Below are 21,609 nucleotides of genomic sequence, written 5' to 3'. Positions count from 1 at the left end.
TTCAACAATTTGCTTCTTTCATACAAGTTTTATTTTACATTCTCCAATTAACAGTGTACCATTTTCAGTCCAGAAATTAAAAATTGTAAATCTCTGATTATACTCATCTTGTTAAATTGGATTTCAGTTAAAAATAAAATTACCAGGCTTTCCATGTAAAGTAAAAATGCCATGCTGTTGGGTTTTCTCTGCACATCAATTATATTTTTGGCAGTATTATCACTAACTGATATTTTCTGAATGCCCAAAATGTTCTGGTCACCATCTAGTCTAGTGTATACAAAAGTCAGGATCCTTGATTTCTAAATCAAATATGCATCTCTTAATCCTAATATGAATATAATTCTTACTATGAAGACAACTCTTTAATTATCATCACTTTTTCTTCCCTTGCCATCCAAAGGCCCCTTATGTAGTCAATTCTTTACTTTCATACTTTGGTTGCTTTCAAAACATAAATCCAGGTTAATATGGTGTTGGAGGGCAAGGGGCCCTTAAGCTTTTCTTTGCATGTTTCTTCATCTAAAAAGTAAACTGGAGAAGGAAATGGCAAACCATGGCATTATCTTTGCCAACAAAACTTTAAATGGGGTCATGAAGAGTTGGACATGAATGAATAGCAGTAACATATAGCCCTATAAAACAAGCAAAAAACCCTAACCCATATCAGCAAAAGTTATAAATACTGAGAGAGGACCATAGTTTTACTTTCCTTTCCTTATAAACACTTCCTTTTAAATCTAATTACAGTCTCCCAGTTCATTAATTTACTATATGCCCAAGGCATCAACCAGACAGAGGGATTAAAGGTAAGGCATAAATACTTGTCTGCTAAATCTGATTCTCCCTTTTACAGCTAGAATGAAGGAGCTTCTTTAAGCACACATTTGGGTACAGAGAACAGAGTATCAGAAATACTTTATCATATGGAGGCAGACAGGTGACATAGTGGATAGAATGCTACAACTTTCCCTTCATGCCTTTCCTGTTACCTTCTTGAGAAGTCAAAACAGTTAAAAAATTTTTAAAGGTAGAAGAAAAAACAAGTCACTTAACCCCAATTGTCTCAGCAAAAAGAAAAAAAAGGCAGAAGTCAAGCAGTTGATAAAAGAATATACATATGAAGTCATGCAAAATATATTTCATATTTGCCTTGTTGAAAAAGAAAACAGAAAAAATAGACATGAAAAATAAAGTTTAAAAATTATGCTTCAGTCTGCAGACTCCATCAGTTCTTTATTTGAAGATGAATAGCATTTTTTCATCATAAATTCTTTAGAATGATCTTAGATCATTGTATTTCTAAGAATAGCTGTCATTCAGATCCTCATCATGAAATGTTGTAGTTACTATGTACAATATTCTCATTATTCTGCTCACTTCACTTTGCATCAATTCATATAAGTCTTTCCATATTTTCGTGAAAGCATCCCACTCAGCTTTCTTCTAGCACAATATTTCATCATATACTATGCAACAGTATTGGTGTTTCATTGGGGGTTTATAATTTGTTATTTTTCTAGTTTTTTTAGTAACATGCTCAATTCAATGACCTCTTCTCTCTATTCTATTGATAAAGGTATTTAGAGATACCTTTAGAGATAGAGATTTTATCCTAAGGATTGTTTTGGCTGCATTCCCAAAATTTTGGTGTGTTCTTATTGTTGTCATCCTGCTTAATTAAATTATTGTTTATATGATTTCTTTTTTGTTTCTTTTAAACACTACATAGTTAGATTCTAGTTTTTAATTCATTCTGCTATCTACTTCTGTGAGTAGATGTGAGTTCTTTCCATTCCCATTCCCAATTATGATTACACTGTATTTTCCTCCATTCTATTTTTTTCTCTGGCCTTCTCTCTCTCCCCCCTCCTCCTCTTTCCCTCTCCTCTTTCTCCCCTTGTGTCTCTCTATCTCTCTGTCATCTCTCTCTCTCTCTGTGTCATCTCTGTGTGTGTGTCATCTCTCTCTCCTCTCTCTCTCTCTCTCTCTCTCTCTCTCTCTCTCTCTCTCTCTCTCTCTCTCTCTCTCTCTCTCTCTCTCTCTCTCTCTCCTTCCCTCCCTCCGTCTTATACCTCTTCCAGAATACATTTGGCTTTTGACTACTGCTTCATTTAATTCACCCTCCATTTTTCCCTCTTTGAACTAATCTGAAGGCACTAAGGTTTGAAATTGCCACTCCCCCAATTCCATCTCCCCCCCCACTATAAAAGTTCCTCCCTTTGTTTCTCTTTTATATGAGATTTATGATAAATGATTTGTGAATACAAGATTCAGACTTTCCTCATTCTAGCTCTGTCTTATCCCTTCTCCCAGTACATCCCTCTTTCTTACCCCTTAAGTATTTTTTAAAAATCATCCCGTCATAGTCAACTCCAACCTGTGCCCTCTCTCTCTCTGTCTCTCTGTCTCTCTGTCTCTCTCTCTGTCTCTCTCTGTCTCTCTCTCTCTCTCTCTCTCTGTCTCTCTCTCTCTCTGTCTCTCTCTCTCTCTCTCTCTCTCTCTCTCTTTCTCTCTCTCTCTCTCTCTCTCTCTCTCTCTCTCTCTCTCTCTCTCTCTCTATATATATATATATATATATATATATATATATATATATATATATTTCCTTCTAACTGTCCTAATAATAATAAAGTTTTTAGGAGTTACAAGTTTCATCTTTTCACATAAAGTAAACAGTTTAACTTCATTGAAACCTTTGTGACTTTTCTATTTTTTTTGTTGGTCACTTCTTAACAACTTTAAAAATTGCATATTGATTATATTATTAACTCTCCTTGATTACAATATATTCTCTTCTAAACTTGTCATAAAGTCTTAATGGGAAAAGAAAGATAAACAAATGATGTAATATGGGAATAGTGAAACTGAAGTTCAGGAAATCTGTGAAAAAGAATCATAGATATAAAATATAGAACTTCTCTCTTAGTAGAATTTAAGATAATGAAAATTAAAACCTGATCATTTGCTGTAGAGGGCCAGAACTCTGGAGAAGTATACTTGAAACAAGGTGTTAACTCAGTGGAATTGATGAGATAATGGTTCTCTAGTTCATATATATACTTAGTACTTAGTATGGTGATGTAATGGTTCTCTAGTTCACACATATTCAGTATGCTGAAATGATGTAATTGTACTAAGGTATATAAGGGCTGAGAAGGACTGGAAATGACATTCTATCTTTGACCATCCTGGTGGCTCTCCTGCCTCCTCCACTAAGACCAAGGACTTGGGCTGGTCCCAAGATCCTCCAGAAAGCTAGCCCAGACATTACAATTTGCAAAAGGAATTCCTATATAAATAACTTTCTCTAACTACCCTTTTCACCCTGATCAGAGATTATAATTTAGAGTACCTTCTATTTAGAACTATTCAGTTCAACAACTCATTAGGTCAAAAGCTTTGGAATTATTTATCTTTGTATTTTCTTCAGCACCTAAGATGTAGTACCTGCCCTCAAGTAATTTAGGAATGTATTCTAGTGGGAGAAATAAGGTATGTACACAAATAATTGTAGTACAAAATAGATTTGTGAATAGAATATTCAAACCACTTCTTATGACTGGAGGAGAAGATAAGATCTAGCCTGGGTAAAATCAGGTAGAATCTGTAGAGTTAGACTGAAAAATTCTCAAAATTTTTAGATTGAAGAATTCTCAAGAGTTAAAGGAGAGAATGGAACAATCTCATTTTTGCTTTTGTATCTCTATTATCTAGTACAATGCCTAATAAGTAATAGATGTTGAGTAGATGTTGCATTATTCTGGGAATTTAGTTGAAAAAAAATCATGTTAATTGAATAAGTAGTTCATTATGGCTAGAGCATAAGGGTATATGAAGGGGATTTAGTGAGAGATAAATATAGAGGGGCTTGAATCCCAGTCCAAAGAAATTTTGCTTTCTTCCTTAGAATAAAGCCAACAGAATTTTGATCATAGAATAATAGATTTAGAGCCAGAGGAGTGAGTTCATCTAATTCAGCTTTATAATTTTATAGGTAAGGAAAAAAGAGGCAAAATTTGAATCCATGTTTTCTGGTCTATGACCCTTTCCCCCAAACCCACACTCTCTCAGCGAAAGATTTTAAGCAGCAGAGTTATTATGAATAACATTTGATTCTTTGGATAGAGAAAAGTACATGGAATCAAGAAGTAAAATGATTTTTTAAAAATAATTTTAGAAGGTTAAAAAAGCAGATGTTCTTTCTTGTCTATTTTGTACAGATTTCTATGGTCCCTCAATGTTCCTCACACTGTGACATCACTGAATCTATTTGAAGGATATTCATCCTATTTCTCAAACTTACCATGTATGTATGCTTCTCAAGGTTGGAAATAGATACTAAATAGAGAGCATGCTCAAGTGTGGAAAATTAAGAAGGAAATTAAATAATATTGTTATGATTAATAATGCCAAGAATAATTGGAAGAAATGAGTCAAATCAAGTTTAGATTATGATTCTATGCCCCATTCATCTAAATGGTTGGTTCATTGGAAAAATCAGACAACCTAGTATATGAACAAAACAATTAGCTAATTGGTTAAATTTCTCACTTTTTCTAAACTGTTGTTTTGGTGTTATATAAACACAACCTGTAATGAAAACTGCAAAAATTATGAATGGTAATAATAAAGCAAACATTAGATGGGGAAAGGAAGAAATTATTTTAGAACTCATCTCTGGAAACTGTTTAGATATCCTTTTTTTTTCCCCATGTCTCATTTCTATGATTGCCATGACTATAAAATTCACTAAACTAAAGATAATGAAGATCCATTTTCAATTTACAAGCTTACCAACTAGATTATTAAACTACCCTGGTCATAGTCTATTTGTTCATTTGTTTCTAAATTAAAATTCTTTACTATGCAAAATTCATCTTTAATGGTTCTTAATTAAGTTTGAGAGATTTTAAGTAACAGAATTTATTTAGCGTATGGCTCTTTAGAATGGACAAGGGCATAATTCTTCTTTTCTCTTTTTCTAAGATGCATATAAACTTTATGTAGCATCTTCACTGGTGAAAAGAGGAGATATCTGGTCAGTTTGCCATTAGCAAAAGATAAAAAACTTTTCTCAACATTTCTAATGACAATATTGTTGAGCAACAGCTAATGTAATCAAATATCAGCATTCTAAAAGAACATAATGGCAATCCTCTGAGTATAAATATTTTTAAGAAAATTTTATTTGACTACAAGGCTAATATGCATGACTTCCTGAAAAAGTAGAGAGAATACTGGATGTGAAGTCAGGAGAAATCTATGTTCAAATTGTAACTTTTACTGCACAAGTGAAAGGAATCTGTAGGCATAGGTTCAGGTGTTGTAGGAACCATTAGTTTTTCTCAGGTCTACAACTTCAAACTTAGCTTAGTCATCACCTCAGAAGTATATACAGCAAGAACTAGAAGACAATATGTGAATAGATCCATGCAAATCCAACACTTTTTGAAAAACAACTCAGAGAAAATATCTGGCTAATGAAAGAAGTTAGTAACACAATTATTTTATATAATGAATAACATGTTATATTATTACTATTCTACCAATATCCAGCCTGGCAAATGATGGAAAATAATTTAAAAATCAAGCTTAAGAATTTGGAATAAAATATAAGAAGAGTTTTTGAATGTCATAAAATATTTTGTAATATTGTATGTTTGAACATAATAGTTAAAACAACAAAATAGTTTAAAATCTAGATTGTCTACCATTTTGAATACAGTAGTTATTATGATTTTAACTGGGAAATTTACGTTGAATCTCAGAGTTGGAGAAAGAGGCTGGCATATGAAAAGGGTGAAAACATGGGGCTCAGTGCTTGCTATTACTATTAGGGCATTCAGAAATCAGAATTGAATATTCTGCTAAAGGAAGAGATCAGAGAAAGACATGTTTTCCTTACAGTTATTTAATCCATTCCATGAATACTGGATTGCTATCCTGGCCAAACTGTTCATGTAGATTAATAATACGGGGGCTTTCCTTTTTGGGTATTGTAGTGTTCTTAGTATATGTAGCTAATGTTTAGCTAAAAAAAATCTGGAAGATGGGAGATATATGTCTTTGAGTAAATTGGTTTCCAAAAAGGCCAATTAACATTATTATTTCATAACTCTCTAAGTGCATATAAGAAAGTAAAGAAGATCCATCTAAGCATGGGGTACAGTGGAAAGAACATTAATGAAGACATAGGTTCAAATCTGGCCTCTACCATGTACTGTTTATGTGGCCTTAAGCAAAAAACCTTTTTAATCCTCAATTCTCTCACCTGTAAAATGAGGAGAGGTAGACCTTTGTTCTCAAAGATTCCTTCTTGTTCTAAATCTATGATCCATGATCTCTGTGCTTCATTTGAATGTCCTGTTTAACCTTTTACGTGGTCAACAAAAACTATCTTGTGGGAAAATTAGCTAGTGCCAAGATTAATTTTCTTTTTGCATTTAAATTTTATCTTTTTTCTCAATTAAGTATAAAGAAAAATTAGCACTCATATTTTCTTATTTTTTCCTCTCAATAGTATTTTATTTTTTTTAAATACACATAGATATTTCCAAACATTCATTTTTAAGTTCCAATTTTTTTCTTCCTCCTTTATCTCCCCCCTTCCCAAAACAGCAAGCAATCTTATGTAGGTTAAACATATACAATCCTTTAAACATATTTCCATATTTTTCATGTTGCACAGAAAAAAAATCAGATCAAAAGGAAAAAAAAAAACAAAGAAAAAGCAAACAACAAAAAAGTGAAAAAACCATGCTTCAATACATATTTAGTCTCCATAGTTGTGGTTATGGATGGCATTTTCCATCCCAGAATTTAATATTCATTTAAAAAAATTTTGAGTTCCATATTTTTCCTTTTATTTCTTATCCCCTCCTTGAGAAGGCAAGTAGTATGATATAGATTAAACACGTGAAGGTATACAAGACATCTCCATATTATCCATGTTACAAAAAAAAAAAGCAGATCAAAAAAAGAAAAAAATAATAAAGTGATACTTTTGATATGCATTCAGATTCCATTAGTTCTTTCTCTGGAGATCAGTACCATTTTCCCTCATTAATACTTCAGAATTATCTCAGTGTTGTGAAAAATGCTAAGTCATTCATAATTGATTGTTATACTAATATTGCTGTTACTATGTGTAATGTTCTTCTGGTTCTGCTCATTTCACTTTGTTTCAGTTCATGTAAATTTTGCCAGGTTTTTCCAAGAGCATCCTGAGCATCATTTCTTTTAGAATAATATTTCATCACAGTCACATAAAACCACAACTTTTTCAGTTGCTCTTTAATTGATGGACATCCCCTCAATTTCCAATTCTTTGTTACCACAAAAAGGGCTGCTATAAATAATTTTGTATATACAAATATTTTTTTCATTTTTCTTTGATTCTTGGGATAGTATTGCTGGGTCAAGGGATATGCAAGTTTTATATCTTTTCCAGGAGTTCCAAATTTCTCTCTAGAATGATTGGATCAATTCACAATTTCTACCAATAATGGCAATATTTTTCCATATCCCCTCTAACATTTATCATTTTCCTTTTCCGTTATATCTGGTAGATGTAAGGTAGTACCTCAGAGACTTTTTATTTAATCTGTGTTTCTATATAATCATAGTGATTTGGAGCATTTTATATGACTATAAGTAGCTTTGATTTCTTCTTCTGAAAAATGTCTGCTCATATTCTTTGATCATTTGTCAACCAAAGAATGACTTGTATTCTTAAAGATTTGATTCAGTTTTCCATATAGTTGAGAAATGAAGCTTTTATCAAAGAAATTTGCTAGAAAAGTATTTTCCCAATTTTCTGCTTTTCTTCAAATCTTGCTTATTTGTGCAAAACATTTTAATTAGATGTCATTAAATTTATCCATTTTACTTCCACCAACATTATTTTTAAAAATCTCCATGGTTGTGATTTTTTAAGTGGAAGGATATAGACCACTTGCAATAAAAGTCTCATCATTGGGGATTTAAGTGGTATTTGCCTTTAGCCATATAGTTAGTTTGCAACACAGCCTGCATTTGAACCTGAATCTTTCTCACTCAAAGACCACTTTTTTGCCTCATTCATATGCATTTGTTTCTATTTTACCAGAGGAATTTCTTTTTCTATGATAGAGGTCTATGATGGCTATGGGCATCTTCCCCATCCTCAACACACATACATAGCCAGATCCTTTGAATTTACTTTATCTTTTATATTGATGTACCTGTTGTTTCTGCCCTAATTTAATGTAAGCTCCTTGAGGGCAGGAACTTGGTTATTTCTGTACCTAGCACATAATATTTATCAATTGCTTCTTTAGTGAATGAATGAAAGGTCACATAGCTTTAGAACTTCAGCTCTAGAATACAGTTTTATGATCTATCTCAGCTAAGGGATAAAACAATGATATCATTCGCATGCTGAAGATATAAAATATATTGATAATTGCTCTGTAACTCTTCCTTAGTATTCAGCAGGGATGTAGGACTGGAATGCTACATAAAATACAAGTAGAGAAACCTTTAAGTATTTTTGCCCAAAGCTAGTTAAGTCTACAGTTTATTAATGGGAAGTACCCTAGTTGGGACTTGAGGTAATAATGTTGAAAAATATATATATATATATGCATATGTATTTACACTTATATTTGTATGCATATATATGTATATGTTATATATATATGTATATACCTATAGGGTTATTCCTAGAAACCTGAGGACAATTATTGGTCTGGCCAACTCAGCCTGTGAATATAGTACAAGTTGAGTGTGACACCAAGAAAGTGTTACATTTGCACTTACCTATTATTTAACCATTGTCTGATCTGTTACAATGTTCATTCCCTGAAGATCTCAATTACTTTCCCTTCTCCCACTTTCTTTGGGTCCCAAGTGCTTAGGAAAATATTTGGTATGTAGTATGTACTCAATAAATGCTTGTAAATTGATTTCAGAGTAGTAATAATAATAGTAATAATCTTTAAATAGTAAGTAGTAAATATTAATAATCTTTAAAAACTCTAATATTCATAGTTATGTTTTCCAGTCTCCCCCAATATTCTTTCCTGCCAATTAACTCTCTCCTATACAAATATATACATATTCTCACAGAGAAAGAGAAAAAGTTGGATTCTCTTCAATTAGAGGCTTTAATCAGAGACTAAAGAAAATAAAACTTTCTCATGACAAATGTCATGTCCAAATTATGGCATGCTGAGCTATAAAATGGTAAAGACCAGGTTTATATATAGCATATACTGTTTTAGTAGGGAATATTTCAAATAAACACCAAACTGGATGACTAGATTTTCAATTAAAATGTCAGATTGTTTACTCTGGATACAAGATTTTCTACGTTTTGTTTCTATAGAGTAAATGAGTTTGTGTGTGTGTGTGTGTGTGTGTGTGTGTGTGTGTGTGTGTGTGTGTTCATGTTTGCATTCCTGAGATCACTGAGTGAAAGGTCACTTTAAAACCAAGAAGTATATCATTTATATCCATTAACATTTCATTTATACTAAGTCCTGTTCTAGCAAATGAAGTATATTTCTGATACCATCAATTTCTTGGAAAAACCCTATTTAAGTCTTTTAGGTTAACATTGGAGTAAGCAGAAGTCTTAAGTAGATCTGCATAGAACATTGCTGGTGAATTTATAATTTGAATGTTGTCAAAGGAGTCAGGTTAAATTGTCTTTCAGTTTTCATTTTATCTCAACCATACACCATGCTGAAGAATGAGATCATTGAGCAAATGAGATAATGGAAATGGTTCTTCATAATTTTAGAAAGCAGCCTATCTTAGAAAAATCTTTAGTTCACAAATTTCTTTGGATATGGCCAACTAACTTGTGGTTTTCTCTTCTCTGTGTTAATATTCACTTTTCAATTCTTCATGTTTAAATTAAAATCTCACCTTCTACTAGAAGCCTTTCTTGTTTTCCCTTTAATTCTAGTGGCTTCACAATGAGATTATCTCCAATTTGTCCTATATACAGCTTGTTTTTATACATGATTGTATATTTTCTTATCCAGTAGATTGTGAGCTTCTTACAGGAAGAACTGTATTTTACCCTTTTTTGCATCCCCAGCACAGTGCCTGATTCAGAATAGGTGCTTAATAAATGTTTACTAACTATGTGATTCATATACTTGACTGATACTTGGCAGTGCATCTGTACTTGGACAGCTTCAGACATCTTCCAATTTAATAATTTCTGAACATCAAATGTGATTCTGTAATCAACTTAATACTTTCATTTTTCATGTTCTTTTAAGTCCCCTAAGAGGATAATAACCAAGTAAACCAAAATCACAAGGTAGCTCATGTGATCTTCCCATTTTCCCACTAATCTCTGCAAGTTATGAACAAGTGGCAGCTGTGACCAAGATTCCTTGGGCTGTATGTTTAACTTGGTAGACCCTTCCTGGCACTCTGGAGACTGTTCTCCTTCCCTTCCTCTGCCATAGTAATCCTTTTTTTACTTTATTTTTTTTTTATAATGGGCAGGTTTTGCATTTCTGGAGAGAATGTCTGGAACAATTCTGTTGCTGTTTTCTTGGGGTTCAAAGTAAATGTGGCCTAGGCTTCCTGCCTTGTTTTTACTTTGCAGACTTCAAACTGGGCTAAAATCTTAAACGGAGACCAGGATCTGTTCCTGGATTCTAAGCACACCACTACTGCTACTTGTTTCTAAACAGTAAGCCTACTGATATGGTGACAAGTTTTCACAGTGAACATAGCATTTTGCTAAATTGATAATCTTTTTAAAAATTTGTTTTGTTTGAAAAAATGGTAAGAAAAAAAGAAAAACAAAAGTAATACAAAACAAAGCAAAACTGAGAGAGCATTGATATTCTAGTAGTGCCCAGCAAAATATCAGAGGATTCAAAATGTATAACAAATTGTCAGATCAAGAAAATATATATGTTAATAGAAGAAATTATATTCATGAATGTCCATTTTTTCTTTACTTCCTTTTAAATTGTTCTTTGATTCTCTGCTGCACACTTTATTTATTTCATTCTTTTTCTCCCTTTCATTACCCCCATTCCCAAGCAAACTACAATTGAGAAAAAATATTATTTATATATACTCATGTCGATAAATATACACACACACACACACACACACACACACACACACACACACACACACACACACCTTACACACATATATGTCTTTCCTACCTCTGTCTCTTTAAATACATTCTGTTCCATAACTTGCCTTGCTATTATTTAATCTTCCCCCACCCAGGAAACCCACCCTTGCCTTCTTCCCTCACTCTTTGCTTCCCCATCTGTCCATCCCTCCCTCCTTATTTCTTTGTAGATTTTAGAGTGTGCTATACCCTTCATAGTATATATATTGTGTTGCCTATTGAACTCATTCCCAATGTGAGTAGATTTTCAGAACTACAAGTCCTCCCTCCCCCACTAATGCCTTTGTGTTTATTCTTCCTCTGCACTTCATTTGTATAACCTGATTATTATTTTTACCTTGACTCTGCCAATCTTTCTTTTGAGCTACCCTATTGTTGATGTGGATCTTAAACATAAAGTATAAATTTTCCCATGTTAAAAAAAAAAAACAAAACAAAAAAAAAAACGTAAACAGTTTGTCCATCTTCAAACAGTTTGTTCATGTTAAGTTCCTTAAAACTGATCTTTCATATTGACTCTTATATGTTAAAGTTTCTGTTAAGTTGGGATTTGGTTGATAGAAAGTCCTGAAAATCTGCAAGTTCCTTGAATGTCCATTTTTTTTCTCATTAAAAACTATAGATAATTTTGCTGTGTATGATATTTTTGCCACAGGCCTAGTTCTGATTGTCCGTAGAAATGATTCCAGGATCTGCAGTCTTTTATTATTGCTGCTGATAAGTCTTGTATAATTCTGATTGTAGCTCCAGCATATTTGAATTGTTCTTTTTTGGTTTCTTGTAAATTTTTTTTATTGCTTTTATTTCAAAAGTTGGCAATTATATTCCTGTGAGTTTAAGACAAAGGATCTCTTTGAGAATGGGGATCAGTGAATTTTTTCTATTTCTACTTTTACTTTGTGTTCTATCACTCCAGGACAATTTTCTTGGATTATATCCTGCATTATTGTGTCAAGGTTCTCTTTTTGCTCACAACTTTTTGTATAGCCCAATTGTTCTTATGTTTTCTCTTTTTGATCTGTTCTCCAAATCTGTCATTTTTCTCATAAGATGTTTCACATTCTCTTCTATTTTTTCCTTCTTTAGAATCTTGTTTTATTACTACTTGGTCTCTCATAGCTTCACTACTTCCACTTGCCCAATTCTAATTTTCAAAGAGTTATTTTCATCTTTGAGACTCTATATCTCTTTTTCTAGTTGGTTAACTTCTTTATGTAAGGTTCTTCTTTTTTTTTCATGGTTTTTATTTTTATTTTTATTTTTTTAGTTTTTCCCCAATTTGATTTTTGAATTTATAAATTCTCTCTGGGCAGGGAGCCATTTCATGTTATCCTTTGGGGCAGAAGCTTTTATTTTTATTTATTTATTTATTTATTTTTACTAAAGTAGTATCCTCTGGATATGAACACTGGTCTTCCCTGTTCCCATAATATGTTTCAATGGTAGGGTTCTTTCTTCTTTGCTGATTCATTAATTTTTTTTTTTTTAATTAAAGCTTTTTATTTACAAAGCATATGCATGGGTAATTTTTCCAACATTGACCCTTGTCAATGTTGTTTCAAATGTTTTGTATTTCAAATTTTCCCCTCCTTACCCTTACTCCTCCCCTAGTTGGCAGGTAGTTCAATATATGTTAAATATGTTGTGTTAAGTCCAAACTAGCTCCCTGGAAATCTCAGGAGCAGCAAGAGTTAGGATAAATAAAAGTCCTTGGTCTTTAGGGGGAGCATATATTGAGCATATATTCCTTCTTCAACCTCATCAGAGTATGGTTCTAAAAATCTTTCCTTTATCCTTCCCTTCACCCCATTCCCTTATCCTCTTATTTATTTCTGAATTTAGAGTCTAAATTCAGTACAAACACTCACACACACACACACACACACACACACACACACATACATATTTCCCTCTTTAAACCATTTCAGATGAGAGTAAGGTTTCAGAACTACCAATTCTCCTCTTCTTTGTAATTCCTCTATGTCATTTCTTCCTCTCAAACCTCATTTGTAAAAGAAAATTAATCTATTTTATATTTTCCTAAATAGTTTTGCATCATATTCTCAAACTACTCAATTATTGACAATCCTATTTCCACATATAAAACATAAACAGTTTGTCCTTATTGCATCCCCTGCAAATAGCCTTTGATGTTTATCTTATATTTCTCCTGGATCTTGTATTTCAAATTTCAAAGAATTATTTTCTTTGAGACTGGCTCTTCTTTCCTAATTGGTTGACTTTCTTTTCATAATCTTATTTTTCTTATTCTTATTTTTTATTTTCTTCAATTTCCCTCATTTGATTTTAAGTCTTTTCTGAGAAATTCAATGAAATCTTTTTGAGGAGGTGACTATTTGACAACACTGGGGAAGGAGAAGCTTTTTTTTTTTTTTTTCACTTCAATATCATCCTCTGAAAATGAATGCTGATCTTCTCTATTCCCATGGTAATTTTCTATGGTTAGGTTCTTTTTTTGTCTGCTCATTAAAAAAAAAAAAAAAAAAAAAATAGCAGCCTCTAGTTATGGGTTTGTATGATAGTGCCTCTGCCGTCAGTGCTCCCTTCTGGTCTGGAATTGAAACCAAGAATTTCACTCTCCTATAAGTACCCACAGGCAGCATCATCTCTGCCCCATTGCTTCTACATTCACCAGATGGATGTTGGTTTCTTCTTGCCCAGGACCACATCTCAACACAACTGGGCCTGGCAATCCTTATCACTATATGTTCTCTCAATCTTCTCTGACTCAAATGTCTAACTCTCACACTGATTGCAGATTGAAAGTTATTGTGGCTGAGTCTGAGATTACCTCCTTAATCTAGTTAGCCCCAGGGCTTGTTGCTTGTTGTTTCAAAGGAATTAGCCAGAAGGTGTTTACCTGCCAAACCTGTTCTACCCTAATTCTAGTTTATTTTTATTGCTCTATATTCATCCTGAGGTGCTATTTCGTCTTTGTGGGGGAAATTTGGAAATCTTGGATTTTTCTGACCTATTTTGCCTCTTCCCAGAATCCTCTCCTATTTTAATTATTTCATCTTTAAAATAATAGCTTTTTATTTTCAAAATATATGCAAAAATAGTTCTCAATAGTCACCCTTGCAAAACCTTGTCTTCCAAATTTTTCTCTTTCTCTTCTCCCACCCCTTTCCCTAGACAGCAAGTAATATAATATGTTAAATATGTGCAATTCTTCTAAACATATTTCCATATTTATCATGCTGCACAAGAAAAATCAGATCAAAAAGGGGAAAAAATGAGAAAGAAAAAAGTGAGCAAACAACAACCAAAAAGATGATCATCCCATAATTTTGTTTCTATGTACAAAGTTCTCTTGATTCTACTCACTTTACTTAGCATCAGTTCATGTAAGTTTCTCCAAGGCTTTCTGAAATCATCCTGCTGATCATTTCTTATAAAATAATATTTCATAATTTTCATGTATCATAAGTTATTCAGTTAATTATTTTAAAGGAAATTTTCATACTGTTTCCTTCTAATTTTGTGAAGTATTTTATAGGAATGATGATTTTATGGGTTTTTAATAATAATTTAATACTATTGAAGTTTTCATCTCAAGTAGTTTTTCATTAATTCTCTGGAATTTTCTAAATAATCCATCAAGTCATCTGCAAATGGAGTTAAACTTTTTCTACTTTGCCAGTGTTTAGAATCATAAGAAAAAAGCTTTAAAAGTTAGAAGGGACTTTAGACATAATCCAATCTAAACCCTCATTTTATAAATTGTATTTATTGTATCAAGATTCTTTTTTTAAATCATAGCTTTCATGTACTCCAATTAATCTTATGTATACTTTTTTGGATAGGATTTGGATTATTTCCAATTCTGTCATTTCTTTTTCTTAGAATTTTTCTTCAATTAGGTTATTTCTGATTTCATCTCTTGTTTTTGTTAAATTAGGTATTTTGTTTGTGTGTATGAAAGACATAGACATATGGATAAAAAACTGGCTTTGAAGTCAAGAAGATGGATTCAAGTCCTATCTATGATATGATCTAGCTATGGGACTAAAAACTACTCTATGACTATGAATTGCAATGATGGTCAGCAACATTGTAGAAAATTCTTACTGGGAGCTCCCAATGTGCATAAAATCACAGGTCCAAACAAAATTTTTAAAAATCATTTTTATAGATATATATTCACTGCCTTTGAATCCCCAGTTTTGCTAATATACAATGAAGTGAATGTAGTAGTTTCTGCTAATATTATTTATTCTCTGATGGTTATAAATTTGTCTGGTTTGTTACATTTTGGTAATTTGATGTTTCTTTTTTAAAGTGGGTTAACTAATCAATTTTAGCCCATCAGTTCTTAGTTTAGTTTATCAAATCTATACTCAAAATATTCACATGGATCTATGATCTCATTGATTCAGAAGTTCTCTCCAATAATGCTTGCTCATCCTGTGCAACATTTGTCCATGACCTCATTAAGTCTGTCACAGAGAATTCACCCATGGCCATTGATGACCTTTCAATCACCTAATTAGAACCAAGATAATGTCCATGTCTTTGGTATTCACTTCCTAATGTTTCGGTATTAATCAATTCCTCAATGTCTCTACAATTGTCACTTCTATATTGGATTTATTTTTCTATTTATACTTGACAAATAAAGATGATTTTTCTTCTCAGTACCATTTCTACCTCTCCTAGAAGTAAATACATAAGTGCATGTAATGTTAGGGTCTAAGTACAGGGGTTCCATTACCCTTGGCAGAAAAAATTTGTTACAATGATTTTTATATATCTTTTCTATTATTATTCTGCTTGTTCTTTCCTTTTTGCCCTTAAATACTCCCAGAATTCCTTTGTTTATGTGAAGGTCTTATCAAATTTTCTATAAACTGGCTTTATCCTCCACTGTTTCTCTCGGATTTATAAGATGACTATTGATCACATTTCCTGTTAAAAATTTACAAATTTATATTCTAATCAATGCTGTCTTTAACAAGTTATCTTGCTCTCTTTACCAACAAAGTCAGATGTTTGCTGATTATAATAGTTTTGAAGCTCTTTTGATATGCTTGCTGAGACAATTTATGCAAAATTATGTAATTGGAGTAATTTCTGTTGTGCATTTTCCATATTTACATCCTGTTTAATTGAGAATTTAGTTGTTTCAGTTTTATACTTTTTTTCATTTTTCTCATTGCTTTTTTGTAATTCTGATTTTACCTCTGACAAGTTGATAATCTGACTTTATATAGATAGCTAACTTTTTCATCAGAAATAAGTATTTTCCCAATTGTTAAAATATAATCTATATAATTTTCTTTTGATGGTATTTGGTATTCTCCATTTATTCACTAATTCTTTTCTCAACAAAAGTTTTATGGTAGAAAGATCAGAATGTTTTACTACTTAGTAATGACAATGTGTATTTATTTTTTCTGCCTTTTTATAATTGTTTATGATTCCTGTACACTCTAGTACATTATGGCTCTTTCAAAGACACTATGGGATGCTAAGAACTTATTCTTTTGTTACAGAAAACTTAATATTCTTTCATATTTCCATTCATTCCACTGGTCATTTAAAACTAATTAGCTCTGTTGAGCTAATTGATTTCCTTATTTATTTTTGTTTGATTTATCAATCTCTGACAGAGGAATATTAAAGTCTTCCATTTCCACATTTCCATTGTATTACTAACAATGTCCTTTTTTTGTAATTCACATAACTTTCCTTTCTAATTTCCCTTTTTCTTTTCCTTTCAATTTTGTTCCATTTGCTACATTTATTATTGTTGTTTTTCAGTTATGAGTAGCTCTTCATGATTCCATATGGGTTTTTTTTTTTTGGCAAAGATAATGAGTGCCAGTCTTATTCTATACTTTTTCTGAGACTTATTCTTCTGGGCACTAGCCTGTTCTCAGCAGTCAACTTTCTTCTCTACTTAGGCTTACTCCAAGGATAATTGAATTCACAGGCTCCAATCCATTAAGGAGATGAGGTAAAGCCTTCCAGGATATTACTAAGGTTTTATTTCAAAGGGATTGTGCCTAAAATTACAGTAGTCATGAGAAAGGTAGGGCCATATGAGAGAAGCACATAGAATAGGTAAAAGCATTTTTGAAGCTGGAGTACCAGCAACAGAGGTAATCTTCAGTTTATTTCTTTCTGTAGTAATTACTTTGTGGTTACTTGTTTCATTTTTCCTCATCTTGTCTTTGATGTTTTTAGTTGCATTTTTTAGTGCCTTGTTAAATTGAGCCAGTAATGGAAAAACTCAGAACATGTTGGGGCTTATAGACTACAAAAAAATTCAAAGCTCCTTTTGATAATATTTTTTAGCTACATTGGAAATAAAAATACTAGCATAGTGAAACAAATGAACATTTATAACTTTGTTAGTAAGGGAATCCCAGCAGCTTTGAATTTTCCTAAATTGAATAGTCTATAAGCTTTGGCATGTTCTGAGTCATGAACCCAGAATTTACTCTTTCTAATTGATGAATTGGGAGAGAGGGGCTAGGAAGATAATCTAATAGTTGTGTAGTTCTTTTGGAAATATGAAGTTTCATTGGAAGTTTTTTCACTACCATGTTTTGGAAGCTTTCTTTTTTTTAAATTTTTGTCAGTGTTTTTTTTTTCAATTCAAAGTTCTCTCATTTCCCCCACTCCCACTCTATAAAGGGCTAAATTTCTCCAGGTTCTGCTTATTTCATTTTGTATCAGTTCATACAAGTCTTCCAGCACTGTTGTATTCCACTATAGTCATCATATATCATAATTTCTTCAACTATTTCCCAAGATTACAGGCCTCTCTTCAATTCTTTGGCACAATAAAAAGAGTTGCTGTAAATACTTGGTACATATGGGCCCTTTCCCCTCTATTTTGATCTCATGAAGTATAGAGTTTGTAGCAATATCTCTGGGTCAAAAGATATATAGAGTGTAATAGTATAATTCCAAATTGCTTTCCAGAATGATTGAACTAGTTCATAATTCTACAAATAGTATGTTAGTGTACTTATTTTCCTAGATCCTCTACAGCATTTTCTTTTTTTTTTTTTTAATCAAATCAACCAATCTGGTCATTGTGAAGTGGCACCTGATTTTAATTCACATTTTATTACTAATGATTTAGAACTTTTTTTTCATTTGTCTAGTGATAGCTTTGATTTCTTCCTCTTTAAAATTGTCTACACATATTTCCTTGACTATATATATTCATCATTTAAAGAATAGCTCATATTCTTACAAATTTGGCCCTATTTCAACTGTTTTTTTTAGAAAAACACATAATAAATAATTATTTCAGTAACTAGAGAACAAGCATTACAATTAGTATTAGGCAATTTCTAAACAAATATTGAAATGTAATTCGGTGTGAAAAATGTCATTGATTCCTTAGGCAAAAAGAGTTCACAGAATCTGAGAAAAGCTCCTAGAATGCCTTCCATATTATCCACACAAAGAGATCATTTGAAGAAATCAGCCACAATATCACCTTACTCTTTAAGGTAAATAAAAATTTCTTTCATTGAAAATGAGATGAATTTGTCAAATAGGAAGAAACCAATTCACTCAGTTCTTAGCAAACATAATTTTAACACTATAAAAATTTTCTATACTACAGTCCTTTCCTTAAATGCCTCATTATGGTTTGTCTAGGCCCTGTGTTCTCAAAATCTATAACATCTTGCATGTCTTTTATGCAAGACCTGTGTTCATGACCAAATTAACTGAAAAGTAATATTTCAACCACATCAACTCTTAATGACCATCTACTAAGTTGTAGAGGCCCCTAGTTGCTTTGGTAGGAGGAAGAAACACACTGATGAAATCACAGATTTTTTTGAAATACTTGAGGACAAGTTTGAAACAATTGGGTTTTTCTTAGTTCCTATTGTTAGTGACTGAAAAAAATTCAAAAGTAATTCTTAATTTTCACAAAATCCATTGTAAAGTACGGGATAGCTCCCTGGAGGGTCTCAGGGTCAGCTAGAGTCAGGATAAATCGAAAGAGGCAGGCAAGCTGCCATGGGGTTTGCCAAAGATATATCCTGGATTCTGGAGTCCAGAGTCTCCAGCCCTTCTCCTTCTCCTCCTCCTCCTCCTCCTGCCAAGTGACTCTGGCTTCTACCCCCTCTCCCTCCCCTCCAATCCTTGCTTACGATTATCTCACTATCAAACATTCAGCAAGCAACACTGGTGAGGAGCGACCATCATATCACCATCTCATCTAAATATGTATTTAGAACCATTATCTCACATCGAATAAGTAATTAGCCTTAAGTGCTCAGTTGTCTGATTCAAGCATACCTTTTTGGAATTTCAGCTCTCTACATTCCACCACTGCTTTCTGCTTTGTGAGAATGCAGTCAGCTTTGTTGATTTTCTCAGTTGTTTTGGTTTCTACACCCAACAAATAAGCACTGAAATACTCTTTTGTTGCCTTTGTACAATATCAATAAAGTTTTTAGCATTTCCAGCAATAGAAGAGGCAAATCTAGTCAACTGTGTCCCATATGAACTTCAGCACCCATCCACCCTTTTCACCAAGCCTTTCCCTGCTTTTACCACAGCACTAATATCTCTGTGCTTCATTTTCCTTATCTATAAAATAAGGGGCTTGGAAAGGATGATCTCTATGATTCCCTTTTAGTTTTAAATTGTGTTATTCTGCATTTTCACATATTCACTCTCCCTTTACTAGCCTTATTCAATAGCCTAGATTCCTTCCTTTCCACACAAGGAGCAGTTCTGGTTACCTACAGCTGAAAGTGTTGTAATTATTATTTTTATTTCCTAGTCCTGTGAAGATAAACCAGTGGCTATGAGACTCCAAGGAGAGCAGGTTAGTCAAATCTCTCACACTTCTCTAAATAGTTCTTCTAATTAAACAAAATATAAGGCTACATTTCAGGGACCAGTTTCTTAAGTGGATAGAAATAAATATGTTTCTTGTTTTTTTTTTCTTACTTGTTAGATCCATTATGGTTCTGCACAAAGAGGAAGGAGCTCAGATATGAATTTTCCAGAATTTTGAAGAGTGGCTTGTAAGAACAGTGCCATGCTGGTGTCATCTGAGTCTTCCTTTCAGGAATAATAATGTTTTCCTTTTTAAAATAGTAAAAATGAATGCACTGCTTTACCTTAGCATATTACACTACGGTATCATCCAAGCTGATAAGGTTTTATTTCAATCTTACCTTTCCTGTGGGTCACCAAAAGAAATAGAAAATAGCCAAGTCAACAGTCAAAACTATGTAATGAAAATATTACAAGGAGTGGCTGACTGCCTTTTGCTGGTGTGTATGACTGCTGGAAAAGGAATGGAATATTTCTATCTATGAGCATGGGAAGCATACTTCTGATAATCCCACTGAGCTACACTCAGTATGTGTAGGACTGAAGTGGGCAAAACAATTTTCACTAAGTATCTAGAAGAAAAGGGGGAAGAAATACTAAGCAGTTTTAACATAGCAAAAACAAAACAAAACAAAAATATCAAATGTCCATGCTCTTATGCCTTCTCCAAGTTTAGTGGATATCTGGATCTTCTGGGTCCAAGAAGGGCTGGAGATTTGTGGTGTTCAATGTTTTTATCATTGATTTGGATGAAATCATATTTGCTATGCTTGTCACATTTGGAGATGACATGAAACTGGATGAGATAGTTTAAACTATCAAGGTCGAGATCCTCCAAAGAGCTCAAATAGAATAACAGGCAAATAGCATAAAGTTAAATTCTTAAATAAATAGGTTCAACATTTTCTCATAAATACAGAATAGAGAAGATATAATTAGACAACAGTTCATGTAAAGATCTAAAAATTTTATCAGACTTTATTGCCTTAAGAGTCAAATACTCCAAAAGCATTTATTAAGCATTTTCTATGGATTGGGCCTTATACAAAATGCTTAGGGATACAAAAATGAAAAACAATCTCTTTCCTCATAAAGTTTAAATTCTTTTGAGGCAGACGTACGTATTTGGATTTGTATTGATTTATACAAAAAGGGGATGGATGGGAGGAAATATCAGGTAAAAGAATTAGGAAAAGCTTGATGTAGAAGATTGTGTTTGAGTTGAACTTTGAAGGACTAAGTTAGTCTTTGAACTGGAAATGAGGAAGAAGATAGTCTGTGCAAAGGCATGGAGATAGGATGGACATGTCATGTATGAGGAGTAATAAGACCAATTTGCACTATAGAATTTATGAAGGAGAATATTGTGGAATAAAACTGCAAAGTTAGATTGGGGCCAGATTTTGAAAAGCTTTAAATAGCAAACATAGAATACTGAAGTGCATTGAGTAGTAGGCAAGTGACAAAATAATACTTATACTTAAGGAAAATCACAACAGTTGAATGGAGCTATTTTGAAATAAGGGAAAAGTCTCTTGAGATAAAATGACTAAATAGAAGGTTTTGCCAATAATTTAACCAAGAGAAGAGACCCTAAACTAAAG

General features: G+C 32.6%; 1 protein-coding gene across 3 annotated transcripts in view; it reads left to right on the top strand.

Annotated features, from left to right (window-relative positions):
• Positions 1 to 20,272, top strand: part of LOC141543288 (uncharacterized) — a 68,243-nt gene extending 47,971 nt beyond the window's left edge. For 2 of the 3 annotated variants that reach the window (XM_074268276.1, XM_074268275.1), the window contains 4 exons: positions 4,224 to 4,309; positions 18,546 to 18,654; positions 19,947 to 19,991; positions 20,124 to 20,272. In XM_074268276.1, coding sequence (XP_074124377.1) covers positions 4,224 to 4,309; positions 18,546 to 18,654; positions 19,947 to 19,974 — 223 coding nt within the window. In that variant the 3' untranslated portion in view covers positions 19,975 to 19,991; positions 20,124 to 20,272. The remainder of the gene's footprint in view (positions 1 to 4,223; positions 4,310 to 18,545; positions 18,655 to 19,946; positions 19,992 to 20,123) is intronic. The other variant, XR_012482402.1, reaches the window with a different exon arrangement.
• Positions 20,273 to 21,609: the final 1,337 nt, after the last annotated feature.

This window comes from Sminthopsis crassicaudata, chromosome 5 (genome assembly GCF_048593235.1).
Source record: "Sminthopsis crassicaudata isolate SCR6 chromosome 5, ASM4859323v1, whole genome shotgun sequence".
NCBI lineage: Eukaryota > Metazoa > Chordata > Mammalia > Dasyuromorphia > Dasyuridae > Sminthopsis > Sminthopsis crassicaudata.
This window is presented reverse-complemented; position numbering and strand designations above follow the sequence as displayed.